We start from the raw sequence: 16541 nt of genomic DNA, 5'->3' as shown, positions 1-16541 counted from the left end.
GGAACTGGAAGGATCTCAGAGAAGATCGCTTGTCCATTCTACAGTACACTTACATTCAGGAAACTTGGATCTACCATCTGTGAGATATCCCAGACTCAATGTCATTAATTCTGATATGAACCACGACCAATGGACCGTTGCCCATCGACTTGAGAAGCCTACGCAATCTTAGAATAACATCTCATGTCTTGGCTCTAGGAAGACAGAACAGTGTCCCGTTGTCTGCCTGGCCCTTGCAGAATTTTCTCTTTTTCTGTTTTTTCTTTTTTTGATTCTTTCAACACAGCTGACAGAATTGTAAGTATAATGGAAATGCGAACTGGCTGGAGAAGTTTAATTGTTTTCATAGGGAAGCTAAAGAGATATACATATAATTTATTTCAAAAACTTCAGGAGCTTTTAAATAAATGTGTATTACCTACAGTAAAAACAAATCTGCATTTCATTTAATAAGTAATATCTACTGTTCACCATTTGAGCTTGGAAAAATATTTATTCTTTAATAGTTTTAATCCACTTTCTTTACATTTTGAGATTACAAACCTGCCAAAAAACAAGAAAAATTCAGACTGGAGCACACTAAGCTTTTGTTATGAAGCAAGCTTAAATTTTACAAAGAAGTACAACAAATACTTCAAACCTGGAGTTTTTCAATTATAAATGTGCTACTAACAAAATGTCATCAGGGGATTTAGATTGGAAATTTGGCTTGGAAATCTTTATAATCCCAAACCAACCATACTGAATATACGTCATGGAAAAGAATAACCTTGTATATAATCTAATATCTGATCTGAGGCAAGTCCATTGTTCATGAAACTCATTTATCAATGTCCGCAGATACCCATCTGCCCTGATGCCAGATTGATTTTGTGCAGACTTCTGACATAAGAGCAAAGATGACCTAGGAAAAAAACTGGGGAAAAATAATTATCTCTGACTGTTGAGCAGATGTAGTACGAGTTCTTCATCCTCTGCCAGAGAAAGCCCTGTATCTAATGGCACAAAAGAGTCCTCATCGCTAAGTTTAGCCTTTTTCCTTCTCAGTGGCGTTTCTTCTGCTGCTGCTGCTTTATTGCTGCTCTTGCCTCTTTTCCTTGTTCCGTTCTTCTCCTCAAGCTCACTGCAGAAACAAATCAATTACTCTTTTTAACAACTGTGGTAATCAATGCAATCAAACAATTCATTTTAAACAAGGCAAATTTATAGCCAGATAAGAGGCAAACATAAAATTACTATTCAGACGAGGATAGCAATGGAATTAGATGAACTCTAAATGTCTAAATTAGAATCCCTTTCACGTAGAAATGAATGTTTTGTTGTCTGTTTAGTAGTTAATTGATTAAAATATATCAAGAAATCAATACCGGCTTTATACAATACTTGTTGCATTTTGTAGTGATAGAAAACTTGGAAAAGTTGATTTAGTGATATGTCAGTTGACCTAGACAACAGTCACAATGTTAGAATTGTCATCCAGAGCAGACTCCAAACTTTCTCAACATTCCAGTGTGGCTACAGGGTATGATTTGGGCCCATCCAATGTTTTAAAAACATTTTCCCTAGAAATAAATCCTTGGAAACTATTATGTAGGTCTTTGCCATGAGAGGAACAGTGATATCTAGCAACAGGATTTTTCAGCCACTTTAAATGTGAGTTATAGCGGCATTTCCTGGGCAGGAGTTTATACTAATAAGGTTCAGAAACTGTGTTCTTTATAACTACTGAGAACAATTATTTATAGTCAGAGCAATCAGGAGGAGAATGCATCATGGTTTCCAGAGAAGCAGGGGCAACAGCAACACGTTTAATATTAGGGTTGGAAATAATGATTAAAAAACCACAGAAAATATGAAGAAGATGAACTTGAAAATAAAATGATTTTGTGCAGCTCGCAGAGTTTTTCCTCCATGGACCATCTATGGCTTTGAACAGCCACCATCTACTTCAGAGATTTGCATGCACAATATTATATTAAGTACCTCCAAAATGTAAGTACATTTCAGCTCAAGACAAGAAACTCAAACATCGCTCTTGTGTTTCATGTTTTCCCAAATGCTCCTGACAAAAGCACAGCTTTTACTGTGAACCATTGGGTATGATAATCCTCACTTTTATCCTAATCCTCTCTGTGCTAATTAAAGTCAGCACATGAGATTTCTACATGATGCACCAAGAACAAATGCATGAGTCTAAAATAGTCTCAGGGAAGCCATCGGGCTCTAACAGGTCACTTGCTATCCATCCCATCAACACACATACATGTAACTGGATTTGTTTTTAAATTATTGTTAAAATTAGAGCTGGTTGAAATGTTGCTGAAACTTTTATTTTTCAGAAAAATTGTTTTCATGAAATATTTTCATTTTGGTAGAAATGTTCCAGTTTTTCAATGAAATACCAAAACCAAAACCTGAAAATAATTGGCTTTGGAAAACCATTTTCTGTTACAACGTTTGGTTTTTTAAAACTAAAACATGATTTTTTAAAAACTGAAAATGGTTTTTGATTTTCATAATTTTTTTCATAAAATACATTTAATGGGAAATTTTCCAAATAAAAAAAAATATCAAAATTTCCTGAAACAAGAATTGACATTTTTTGACCAGCTCAGTTAAAATACTTAATATTAAATGCAAACTGTACATTAACTCAGTGGTGACAAAGCACACCAGGAAACTCAAGGTAAGGGTGACACATGCCTTACTTCTTTCACCTCCCTCACACTGCTGAGCATTGATATTGCAGCTCACAAAGTATGTAATTATAGCATGCAGCACCCCATGCGATGCCCAGTCATACTGAGAAGTATTAAGATCAGAGTGATGGCGTTAACTGAGATTTCTTTCCTCTGCTGCTACTAATGTATGACATAAATTCCAAATATTAAAGACAAGTTCAGGAAGGAAAGTAATGAACATGTATAAAGCCTTTCCAGCAAGATTTAAAGCTGCAAAACCCAAGCCTTACCTATTGTTCCTGCTTTTTATGAATCCACATTGACTTTAAATGGTCCTCTTACAACTGTACTTTAGAAAAACTACTTCAGGCTGTGCATAAGTTCCTTACTAAACCCCAAGTTTAGATGCTCACCCAACCTTAAAAAAACCCAGCTCCTTCTGGAAGAGTCCTGGACCAGCTTGCAGAAGCCAGGGAAATGGTCTTGCCTGTCCATCCTTCCTTCCCTTCTCCTCTGCCAAGCAGGGAGTCAGTGTCAGGGACTCCAGGACCCAACTACTTGACACCCAAACACATGGGTCATCACCAGTGACATCAGCAACTTCAGCAAAGGCTTTTTAAAAGCCTCAGTACTGTTGTACTAGGGCCACATAGAGCTATATAAACAACTGTAGACATGGTCCATTCCCCAAAGAGTTTATAATCTAAGACTCATGATGGTAGGTGGACCTTGTTAGCTGCAACCAGGAGATAGCAAAGTTAGTGTCCGTGAGACATAGGTAACTAGGGTGTGGGACAGTGGAAGTCCTACAGGGAAACCCAAGGAACAGACAAGCATGCGGAGAAAGCTTAGGCAGAAGAGTTTTATGCTTGCTGATGTTATGTGAGCCCAGCCCCGGGAAAGGTGTAGATCTGGAGCACATATGGTATTGACTGCAGTGTTCAGAGGAGGGTAGAGCTCAACCAACTTATACCTCTCTTTACTCTTCCTTTTACTTATCTGCAGACCATCATACTTTGCCAGACTTCCTTCTATTTTCATCTCCCTGCTCTCTCCAAAATCTCCGATCCTCAGATCCTCTACTGCCTGCCTTACTCCCATAATATTAGGTACACCTCCTCCCAACAAAATCAAATGAATACATTTCACTCAGTTTATAAACTAGTATGAATCATGTAAAGAGGGAAAGTCTTATGCACTTACTGAGACCAACCAGAGGAGCATGTAACCTATCTGGGTTACCACATACCCTGTAACTCGTCTTCCTTTCTCCTGTCCCTCTCATTGTTTTTCTTCACACTTCTATCTTATCTAAATTAAGATAAAAGCGATGGGGGCAGGAACACGTCTTTTCTATGTTCTGTAAATCATCCATCACACTTGGGCCATAGGAAAGAGCTTGTCTATTCAGTCAGTGTGCGGCAAAGCCAGGTGTAAATCTGCAGTGTTCTAGCCTGTTGCACGCTAACTGTCCACATGGACCCTGCTACTGTGCACTAAAAGTTCCATAGTGCAGGTGGATGTATGGCTGTTTGAAATGGCACTACGTCAAAGCATACTATGTAATGTTTATTGCCTGGTAGCAAGGTCCACACAGGCAGTAAGTGTGTGGCAGGCTAGAGTGCTGTACGTTCACATACTGACTTGCCACACACTAAGACTCTGGATGGACAAACTCCAGGTTACATGTCAAAAACGAACCAACCCAACCCTATGTGTTAAAGCAACATTAAGATGCAAGATCAAGCAATCAGAAGTTAGGAAATACCAGAATTAAGGTTGCCCATGCAATCTTCATTCAGTCCCCTTGTGTGTATGTATTATGATACAGTCTTACATAACACTTTTTCCAGCCAGTCCCTCAGCTCCTATTCCCAGTCTCCTTGCCCAGCCAGTCCCAGTCTCCACTACCCCAACTCCCAGTCTTGTTCTCCTCCCCCCAACACCAGCCTCTCCATCTTCTCATATGTCCATCCAAGGCTCCTTGTCCCAGTGTACTCCCCAAACTCCTTAGGTCTAGCTCTTGTCCCTGCTGCATTTGGTTCATTCAGCTTTCTCCTCCTCACTACACGGGATGGGGGGGAGGGACAACACACAATATATTTCCCCCCATCCTTGTTCTCAGAAATGCCTGAATTGTTTTGGCTGAAAATTTCCAATACACTTCAGCCTGAGGAGCACACCCAGCATGGAAAATTTAAGTCCAAATGGCTAAAAGTTGTCAAAGTTATAAGCAGTTGAGAATGGGGTCTTACAATGGGAAACATTATAATGCAATGTTACCAGCCCTGCCTGTGATAACATGGAACACTGTATAGTGGTCACTGCAGAAGGAAGACTATTAGAAAATATTGTTAACAATCTGGGGAAATGAATAAGTCAAAGATTTTTGTGTACACTTAGTTGACATTCTGCCATTATTCAGTTTTAGTGCAGTTTGGCGCACACACTGTATTGTAGATCACATACACTACTTTAAAGGTTGCTCCATTAGAAACAATGTTTACTCCAAGTAACTCCCAATAATCAGTGCACACGTGTGCCAACACCGCGCAAAAGTATGAGGCTCAGTTGTATTTTAGACTCTTCGGACAAGGAATTTCCAAATCAGACACACCTGGACTGGCAGTAACAAAATCTGGACTCAGATTTTCAGCCAACTGTAACTTTTTGAGAAGTGCAACAAATTGCAGGCACATTAAAATGCCTACATTATAAACCTTCCAGAAACAAGGTTTACAATTAAAATGACAGCTCAGAATATGACTACAGTGGCACATCCAAACACCACCAGAACACAGGTCCCTCCGGGAAAAAGATCAACATTACAATATGTTCTTCCTTTTTCTAACTTAGTATAAAGAGAATGACAAAGTTTCTATCTTGCTGCCTGTCTTGCCTTCGTTGTGTTGAGATTGCAGGTGTGTGATCCATATGTCTGCCTACCGGTTCTGTTCTTGTAAAAAGGACGAGAATAGACACTGCAGATGTCAACCTCTGCCTACTCATTAAAATGAAAAAAGGAGACGGGGAGAAGAAACACATGACACAAACACGTGTATCCATATCCCATGCAATCCAAGAACCTTACATTTATTCTGCCTGCCCAGTAGAGAATGAGGGGAGTGAAACAAGACTGCAGCTCTCATGTTAGAAAGATTTTTTTTTCAGAATTACGACATTTAAAAAAATATGTTTAGATCTGTTGCGATTTTGGGTCTGTCAACCTTGCAGGTGTGTCCCTTTAAGATGTTTGCTATTGATACTTAGTTTATAACTTCTTGGGGGCAAGGATCTTGTCCTATTTCTCCATACAGTCCTTAGTATACTTTGGGTGCTGTATAACCACTAAACATATGTTGACAGTATATGTACTTATTCTAATGTCAATCGCAAAAGTTTTCCAAGGAACCTATTGTACGCTTAGCAGGGTTTATGGGAGTTCATTTTAAAAAGAGTAAGACTAAAAGCCTAATTAAATAAAAACAATCTTAGCTGCTTTGCCAATTATTTTCAGTACTTCAATAGGCTTTGAAACCTCAGCTGCATTAATAATTGACTGATAGTGCATCTAGAATGCTAGTTCAAAACAATCTTAGTAATTAAAACAATGAAGAAATAATACAACATAAGAAGCAGCTGGCTTATAATAAATACAAAAAAAACCCCACCTCAAACTGGAGATGGAGACACCATTGGAGTGGGGGTCCTGCAGGGATCAGTTCTGGGTCCGGTTCTGTTCAATATCTTAATCAATGATTTAGAAAATGGCATAGAGAGTACACTTGTAAAGTTTGTGGACGATACCAAACTGGGAGGGGTTCCAAGTGCTTTGGAAGATAGGATTAAAATTCAAAATGATCTGGACAAACTGGAGAAATGGTCTTAAGTAAATAGAATGAAATTCAATAAGGACAAATGCAAAGTACTTCATTTAGGAAGGAACAATCAGTTGCACACATACAATGGGAAATGACTGCCTTGGAAGGAGTACTGCGGAAAGCGACCGGGGGATCATAGTGGACCACAAGCTAAATATGAGTCAACCCGTGCAACACTGTTGCAAAAAAAGCGAACATCATTCTGGGATATATTAGCAGGAGTGCTGTAAGCAAGACACGAGAAGTAATTCTTCCGCTCTACTCCGCGCTGATTAGGCCTCAACTGGAATATTGTGTCCAGTTCTGGGCGCCACATTTCAGGAAGGATGTGGACAAATTGGAGAGAGTCCAGAGAAGAGCGACAAAAATGATGAAAGGTCTAGAAAACATGACCTATGAGGGAAGATTGAAAACATTGGGTTTGTTTAGTCTGGGAAAGAGAAGACTGAGAGGGGACATGACAACAGTTTTCATGTATGTAAAAGGTTTTTACAAGGAGGAGGGAGAAAAATTGTTTTTCTTAACCTCTGAGGATAGGACAAGAAGCAATGGGCTTAAATTGCAGCAAGGGAGGTTTAGGGTGGACATTATGAAAAACTTCCTAATTGTCAGGGTGATTAAGCGCTGGAATAAATTGCCTAGGGAGGTTGTGGAATCTCCATCCTTGGAGATTTTTAAGAGCAGGTTAAACAAACACCTGATTCTCGGATTAGGCCTAGATCTTGTTACCTAGAAAACTTAACTGTATAACACATTTTAAATGGAACTGTAAGTTTTCCAGTCTCTGTACAATCCAAAACATCAAAACAAGGGTTTTCACCAAAAGCTTTGTGGGATGGTTATTCTTGAGTCAAACTGTTTCTTATTGTTACTGAAGAGGCATGTTGCTAAGTTAATGGGACATGTTGCAAAACAAAAGTACGTGCATTTCAGCAGCCAGTAAGTTTGCCTATTAATTCCAGTCATGATAGAGAGTAGGTGTGGTGAAAGGTAGATGAACAAGGAGGGAATCTAACATGGTAAGCAACTTGGGGTGGGGTCATGAAGAAGCATAGAGACACTTCTAAGAGAAATGGATGAAGCGAACCTCAAAACAGGTATTTTTAGTGCAGGAATATTGAAAATCATGGAACGAAGTAAGGTGATATATCCACTAAATGGCACGATTCATAAGGAGGAACACCCAGGCCAAAATCCCTCTCCCTTTCCATTTATAACATTTGGAAAGTGGCATGTGCAGCTGGATTGCAGTCTTCCTTTGTGCTATCTGGTACAGTTTAGCTTTTCACTGCTGCAGCAGCCTGAATTACCTACACAGCTTCAGGTAGCCTGATGGGTTAATTTACTGAGTGGCTATATTTGCATGGGCAGCAAGGTACTAACTGCAGATTTCAGGGATGTGCACAATAATTCCTGTGGGCCACCCTTTATACCCATGTTAACCCAAACACAACAAAACAGGTGCTTTCACTTTATAGATCACTTTTGATGCACATGCATAATCACACAGCTTATAACTACATCTTTGAAATGAGTGCTAGCACAGGAGTCTGGAATCCAAGAAGGTGGGGTTCTAATTCTGATGGTGCAATCTTGGGCAAGTAATATTCTGCATCTCAGTTTAACAACCTATAAAATGAAGGAAACTGCTACTTACTTCCCAAGGGTTATGGGGTGATAGCCACAAGAAATGAGTTGATTTTTTTTTAATTGCTAGCAATTAACTCCTTCAGGCTTTTAAGAATGTGTAAGTGGGGGAATAGTCCCGCTATTGTGGGGAACTTTCCTGGCTTCTGCACTACCCTGGTGAAGTGGGCTAGTGAAAGGATCTGAGTCCTTGCTGCCACTTCCTTTACCCAGTGGCCTCCCTGCCCTTGAGGACTCCCCTTCCACTCTCCTGTCTGGCAGAGTCCTCGTAACCCCAACAAGGCTGGGCCCAGGATTCCTGGGGGGCTCGACCCCCAACCCTGCTGTGGTCACCTAGAACAGGGGCTAGGGGGTCCCCACTCTGGGGTACTCTCTCTGCACGGGGCACTTCTCTGACCCAATGACCATTACATACAAGTTAAAGCAAATGCAAGTTATTTAATCAACAATTAATTTTAAAAAGAATAAGGAAAAATGGGAAAGGTTAAAGGAAACACATCACCCCGCTCTGTGGCAGGGAACATCACAAACAGTGTCTCTGGAGTGTCAGAGCAGTTCACAGTCTGTTCCTTGTAAGTCCCAGGCCTCCTTCTCCGGCCCTGGCTGTGCTGCAGGGATGCTGTGGGTTGGACACTTGCTCTGGAGGGCCACACGCTCTCAGGCTCTAGGTGGCAGGGCCCTTCTTCCCAGTGTCACCCCCCGCCCTGTCGGGGTTACGATCCGAGCCTGGCCTGCAGAGCCTCTTGGCTGAGGCGTCTCGCTGTGCTGGGTCCGCTGCCCAGGGTCCCCCTCGCTCTCCCCAGCTGCTCACCGCACCCAGCTCCGGACTGCTCCAGCCCCAGCTCCACCACTCTGTCTCAGCACTACTGCTGCTCTGCCTCCAGCTCCCTGGGCTGCTTCTTTGGCCCCTCTGCCACTGGTAGCTACAGCTCTGCTCCCAGGACAGGTCTGCTCTGCAGGCTGCTTCTGTGACTCTGCTCCCAGCAATGACCTGCTTCCTGGGCTGCTTTTCTGGCCCCTCTGGCTCTGGTTGCTGCAGCTCTCCTCCCAGGGCAAGTCTGCTCTCTCTGGGCTGTGCCTCTGGCTTTGGGGCTGCAGCTCTGCTCCCAGGACAGGGGCTGCTCTCTCTGGATCTGGCCCAGCTCTGCTCGGGCCCCTGCTTTCTCCTTAGCTCGGCCCCACTCTGTCTGACCCAGGCAAGTCCAGCTCACACGGAGAACGGGACCTCCCTGGCCTCCTGACTCCGTGATTAGCCTGCCTGCCCTGTCATTGAGGCTGACCTGGAGCATTGGCCTCTCCCCATTGTTCCTGGGGACTATCAGTCTCAGGGTCCTGATTTCCCATAGACCTTTCCCCTTTGTGTACTGGGAGCTAGCCAACCAAAACACCCCCACTGAATGTTAGTAAGGGGGCAACAGTCCCCTTACATATGTCTTGTCAACTCAAAGTCTCTATTCTTTAGATTGTAAGAGCTTCGAGGAGGGACAGTTTGAAATAAAGGGCCATGTGCAGCTTCAAGCACATTGTCATTACTTAAACAATAATGTTTATACGATGCTTTGAGAGCCTCAGATAGAAGCCTCTATTGTACGTATTTACATTTGCTATAGTATTTCTTGCAGGCTGCGTTTACCAGCGCTACGCTGAAATGTTGCCCGTGTAAATATAATGCAGCCAACAAGTTGCTATGTAATTCCAGCATGCCTGGCAGTTCAACTTTCCTAAAGAAACTTTCAGTTAATAATGAATGAATCTGCACATAAAAAATAATTAGAACATTTAAGAATAATTTATCCCTTAAGTATTGGCATTTTGCTAATCAAACATGTTGTGCCACAAACTTTCTTCCATATAATAAATTTTAATTTACAAGGCCATGGCAACAATCCTAATGAAGATTAATTACTGCAGTCCCTTCCATACAGCCCAGTGCAGCTTCTTTCCAGTTTACTGTCAGAATGCTACAGCATATAGCAATGGTAATGAAAATATATTGTGTTGTGTTATTCTCTTTACTGGCCATTACACAGATGTAAATCAAAACTGTTCTACAACTAGATGTATAAAAATAATTGAAGAAAAAGAGAAGATTAATCTACTTGTGCGGCACTGAAACCAAAAGACAGGATGAGTCTGTCTTAAAGTAGAATTACTATAGTCTGGAACAAGAAAAAAATAAAATGGAAAACAGAGAACAAAACAAGCTGTTAAATATTTCTCTCCACTATACTGGAAGTATTGCAGAGGATTTGGTGGTGGAGATAACCCAGGGCTCCAACTTCTATGCTGACTGTGCCCGCAATCTCTCCTTTCTTAATACCTGAACCAATTTACTTTTTGTACTTCTTAGGTTACTTGTTCTGCTTGTTGCCTTAGGTGCTGCTGTTCATTTAGTTTATTAAGTGCTTTGTGTGCAATTAAATTCACTCTACGTTTCTTAACGACCCAACCTTTTTGTGTTTCTCCTTGTGTATTTGTATTTAGTTCATTCAGATAGCCTGGGTAGGGTGGTTATAGCCCCGAAGCACTTGCTTTAATTTAAAATATAAATCTCCAAGGTCCCCAGAGTTTTCCATACTTTGCATGAACAACTTACTCGGACATTCTACATTTAATTCCTCTTTTCTTGCATTACTAGGTTTCCCCTCACTTTATGCATTATTCAAAAATTTTACAATTTTATCCACTATTGGCCTTACATGGAGGCGGCATTTAGTGGCCATGAGAGTGCTGAAATAGCAATCAGAAGACCTGGGTTCTGTACCCAATAATTTTTATTTGTAAGTCACAACCTCCATTTCAGTCTTCCTACCTGTAAAATGGGGAAAATACCGACTGAACCTCATGAGTGTTGCAAGTATTCATTCATTCCTGTTTGTAAAGAATTTTTAATTCCTCAGAAGGAAGGTACTAGACAATGAATTTTAAGTAAGTCTTACAGTATTAGCATCATTATTTTCAAAGACCAATGAAAATAAAACTTGAAATAAGTATTTGCAATGAAAGTTGATAGGACACTACATACTGCCCATGCTTCCAGTATATTTATATCACTGTGAATTATATTATCCTTTTCTTGGGTATTGGCGTTTTTTCCTACCCTGTTTGGTATGAACTACAAATGTCAACAACTTACTGCCCAGTGTGTTTAAAAATTTTCCATGAAATGGATCCATCCTACCTCTGACATTCAAACACATTTACTCCTTATCTGCTTAGTCTGACACCAGGCTTCAAATCTTGGTCTCCTCTCCATATTTTTAAACTGTGCTGTACCATCTGTTTCAGATGCTCCTTGTATCTCCCGTTGAGACATCAAGTCAGTTAATATTTTAATCTTATTATAAAACCATATGTCCCTCTTTCACTTACAGCTGATTCAAGTATTGTGTGGCTCTCTTGTTTAGGTACACTAGCAGTTTCACATGCTAAAGGCCAGAAGGACCCATTACAATCATCTAGTCTGACCCCCTTGATTAACAAAGGCCATAGAATTTCAATAAGAGATTCCTTCATCAAGCCAGGTTTCAGAGTAGCAGCCGTGTTAGTCTGTATCCACAAGAAGAAAAGGAAGACTCGTGGCATTTTAGAGACTAACAAATTTATTTGAGCATAAGCTTTCGTGACCTACAGCTCACTTCATCGGATGCATGCAGTGGAAAGCCCATATCTTTGGGTTGAGCTAGAGCTTATCTTTTAGAAATTCATCAATCTTGATTTAATGAGTTCAACTAATGGAAAATCCACCTTGTTTCTAGCTACAAAGAGATTGTTCCAATGATTAATTTACCTTCTTGGTTAAACAAAACAAACCCACCCCTTATTTCTAGTCTGAATTTATCTTGCTTCAGATTACAACCACTGGATCTTTTTGTGCCTTTGTCTGCTAAATTAGATAGCTTTCTACTAACTGAAATCTTCTCTTCACATAGCTATTTCTAAATCATAATTAAGTCACCTCTTAACCTTCTCTTGGATGGACTTCATGCACTGATAATTAGTCTCTCACTAGAAGGCATGTTTTCCAGACCTTACATCAGTGTTGTACCTCTTTTTTGAATCCCTACCAATTTTTCAACTTCTTTTTTAAAGGAACGTGACTCAGTATTTCAATATTGGCCTTACTAATACAGCAGTAATAGCATCTCAATACAGGGATGTTCTACAATAAAGTCACTACAAGTAAGTCACTTACTTGGGCCCTGACTCGTGACTTCCTATGACCCCTCACTCTCTCTCACCCCCTCGAGCTGGTTGGGAAGTTTTCAGCAAAACAGTTTTGTGCTAGAAAATGCTGATTTGTCAAAACTGAAACTTTTTGTGGGAAATAGTCAGTTTCAATTAAACTTTCAACAGAAAGATTTTTTCAGGTCCAGGATTGCATTTCTGAGTCATTACCAGAGAGAGAAAGAGACCCACCTGAGAATAGCAAATAGCTTGTTAGTGAGGGCACTTAGGATGTGGGAGACCCAGGTTCAATTCCCCACTCTGCCTTATTTGGACCAGGGATTTGAACCCAGGTCTCCTGCATCCCATTACCGTTATACAAAAACAGGAAAGACTGCAGGTGACTCACTCTAGAATAGCTAATAGCCAGGTGGTTAGGGCACTCATCTGGGATGTGTAAAACTGATCTTTAAAGAGCTTTTCTGACCACAATTATACTAAATTCTTTCCTCCAGAATAGCACAGGAACATCTCTTAGACCAGTGGTTCTCAACTGTGGTCCACCGCTTGTTCAGGGAAAGCCCCTGGCGTGCCGGGCCAGTTTGTTTACCTGCCGCGTCCACAGGTTCGGCTGATCGCGGCTCCCACTGGCCGTGGTTTGCTGCTCCAGGCCAATGGGGGCTGCGGGAAGGGCAGCCAGCACATCCCTTGGCCCGCGTCATTTTCTGCAGCCCCCATTGGCCTGGAGCGGTGAACCGCGGCCAGCGCGAGCCTTGATGCCGAAGCTGTGGATGCGATAGGTAAACAAACCGGCCCAGCGCGCCAGGGGCTTTCCCTGAACAAGCGGTGGACCACAGTTGAGAACCACTGTCTTAGACGGAACAGCGTGGCTTGAAGGCAAGTTAGACCACAAGAAAAGATATTGCAGATTAATCAAGAATGGTACAAAACCTAGTGGGTCAACAGAATCACTCGCAGCATCCTGATTTAATGTGTTAAAGGAGGAGGAAGAAATGGCAACTTCACCTGTCATTGACATAGCAAACAGAGCTATATATAAAAGCAGCACTAAATGGTGACCTGTCTGAGCACAGTTGTCAGCTCACGGCAGACCACATGACTGACTACAATAAAAATGACACAGCTAATGATTTTACTGCAGGTATAATTTATTCATCCCATTTTCCCTTCTCCCAATTCAGAGATCTATTCCACGTTGACCTACCTAGGAGCTAACATAAAGATGAATAGTCCTACACATTAAAGATTAACAGAATGTAATGACAAGTCCAATCACAACTTTGTTCCATCTCACATTTTTATTTTAAAAGATTAAGGGATTAGAAATATTAGAAATTCAATTTAACTGCGCAATGAATATTTAGGATATCCAGCTGCTTCTTTTTCGCCCTATTCAACCAACGGCAAATTTTTCACTTCATTAACAATTCACATTAAGATAGCCTTAAATCAAACATGATGAATGTTGCTAGATATACAAAAATTAATCGTATATTACATGCTTGAAGTAATTACTCACTCATCTGGTAGAAGTGTAGTTAGAAGATATTTTATTCAAAAAGCAAATTTATCTAGTATATCGTACAACTCCTCCTCCCACGTCCCGGTGAAAGAAATGTTGGGGAAAGAAAAGGTTAATACCTTTCTTGACTTTTCAGAAACATGGACAGATGATCCATCTTTGAAGACTGTTGTAGGATGAAACCTTACGCTTTGAATATTAGCCCTTTCAGCTGGATAGTTTTCTTTTAAAGCTAGCAGGAGTTGCCGCAGCCTAAGGTATTTCTATTTTATTCTAGCACTTTGGGCATAAAACTCAGAATTTCAAAAGTATAATGGCAAAATGCAGTCGCATTTTCTAATTTCAAAGTCAGATTCTCACCATGAGCAACTGCCTGGTTATATATGGTTTTAGATAAAATCATTAGACAAATGTTCCAGGCACTGGAAGGGACTCACCATGTAATTAAATCATCTTTCCTAGGTGATGTACTGAGCATTTGTGTTGCCCTTCCACTCTGTTACTGACACCAAGATTTCTTCCCTGCTCTCTTTCTCTAATCACTTAACCCGCCCCAGGAAACCCTCCTTCCCCAATCCTCATGACTTCCTTTACTCCTTTCCTGCCAGGTTACTTCTACTCACAAGACAAGGATCGTCTCTCCACATCCGCAAAATCATTGACCCCACCAGCCTCTTCAGCTACTACCTGTGTCCCTCCTGCCTTTACCTCTAAGCTTATTGTACAGTCCAACTACACACGCTTTCCTGAGTTCCTCTTTTCAAACTACACCCTTGATCTGGCCCCTCAATCCAGCTCTTCCCTTCTCCACTTCACTAAAACTGCCCTCATCAAGGCCTCTCAATGACCTCTTTCAGAACCAAGTCTTAGACCCCCAGCTCCACCCTTGATGGATTAGTTGCTTTAATACAGTCCATTCATACACTCCTTGAAATCTTGTTCTTCTGTGGATTTTATGGCTCTGGCTTCCCCAGGTTCTACTCCTACCTCTCAGCATCTCTTCAGTGGGTCATACCTGTCCTCTTCTTCCCTCCTATTCTTTATGGAATACCACAGGGCTCCACCCATGGCTCATTTCTCTCTTTCTTTTACGCATACACCGGGTGATTTTTTCCACTCACCTGGCTTCAATTCCCATCCTTACACCACTAACTCTTAAATCTATCTGTTCACTCCTGACCTGTCTCTCACACTCTAATCCTTAATAGTGGCTTCTCTCTCTGATCTCTCTTTCTGGATGTCTCACCACCAGCTAAAACTTAAACTTGGCCCAAACTGAATTATCTCATAGAAACATAAGAACAGCCATACTGGGTCAGACAAATGGTCCCATCCAGCCCAGTATCTTGTCCTCCGATGGTGACCAATGCCAGATGTTTCAGAAGGAATGAACAGAACAGGCAATCATCGAGTGATCCATCCTCTGTCATCCAGTCCCAGCTTCTGGCAGTCAAAGATTTAGGAACACCCAGAGGATGGTGTTGCGTCCCTGACCATCTTTGCTAAGAGCCATTGATGGATCTATTCTCCACAAACTTATCTAATTCTTTTTTGAACTCTGTTACACTTTTGAGCTTCACAACATTCACTAGCAATGAGTTCCACAGGTTGACTGTGCATTGTGTGGAGAAGTCTTCTCTCCCAAGCCTTTCTGACTCCCCCCTTTCTCTGTCTCTGACAGCATGATCATCCCAGTATCCAGACCCCATGACATGTGTGGGGGGTATCTGACTTTTTTCACACGCTCTTGCCTCCCCCACATCATGGCAGTGTCCAAATGCTGCTGCCTCTTTCTCGGGAGTATCCCTAAGGTCATCTTTATCTATACTATTTAATCCTGTAGCGTTGGTTTGTCTTTGTTAACACCTATTCTGCTCAAATGACTGGGGAAAACTTTGGAGAATTATTATGATATTATTTATTTATATTTTGTAAAGACTCAGCACTCCTGCCTTTGCAGTTAGAGCTGAGGAAGCTTGCACGCCACTTCTCTAATCTTCTGGTAAACACAAATATAAGACGACTTTCATGATATTTCTACAGTGAAAGGGAAAAAAAACCTGGCCTTATTCATAAAAGCATAAAGAAGCAAAAAATGGATACAAACTTTTTTTAACTCCTTCGGCAAGTACTTTTAGCACCATCTCGCTATGAAGTCCAATGAAAGTCTGGCCAACAAAAGGGTCTTACACTGTGCTCTGAAGCAGTCCAGATGCTGATTCTGATGGAGTCCCATGAGAGCACGTTCCTGAGGCATGGTTGCTCCACTGAGAATGTCCTGCTGCTAGCCACGGAAAGTTTAAACCCCAGAACTGACAGCAAAAAACAGCCCAGCAGATCATAATTCCCATGGCAGAGAACTGACAACATGACAAGTTCAGACAGAAAATCTTTTACTCAAGTTAGCAAAACTGAGCTAGTCAACTTTGCAATAATAAAAATAAAGCTAAAACTCCCTGGCAAAAATAAATGTGAATACTAGGAACAGGCAATTTTTTCAGTTCATGATGTCCTTTTGCACATGAAAGCCAGAGTAACAAGAGAATTTATATTGTACAAATCCCTCTGGAAGGGACATGGTTACGGGAATTGAATAATTGTAAGAATTTAAATTTGACTTGC

At 41.2% G+C, this 16541-nt stretch overlaps 1 protein-coding gene across 1 annotated transcript in view; it reads right to left on the bottom strand.

The window, feature by feature from the left end:
- Positions 1-302: 302 nt before the first annotated feature.
- The window catches only part of DDX10 (DEAD-box helicase 10), a 321863-nt gene continuing 305624 nt past the window's right edge, over positions 303-16541 (bottom strand). Inside the window, exon 18 of the mRNA XM_037890408.2 lies at positions 303-1123. Coding sequence (XP_037746336.1) covers positions 931-1123 — 193 coding nt within the window. The 3' untranslated portion in view covers positions 303-930. The remainder of the gene's footprint in view (positions 1124-16541) is intronic.

Source organism: Chelonia mydas, chromosome 1 (genome assembly GCF_015237465.2).
Source record: "Chelonia mydas isolate rCheMyd1 chromosome 1, rCheMyd1.pri.v2, whole genome shotgun sequence".
NCBI classification, from domain to species: Eukaryota; Metazoa; Chordata; order Testudines; family Cheloniidae; genus Chelonia; species Chelonia mydas.
This window is presented reverse-complemented; position numbering and strand designations above follow the sequence as displayed.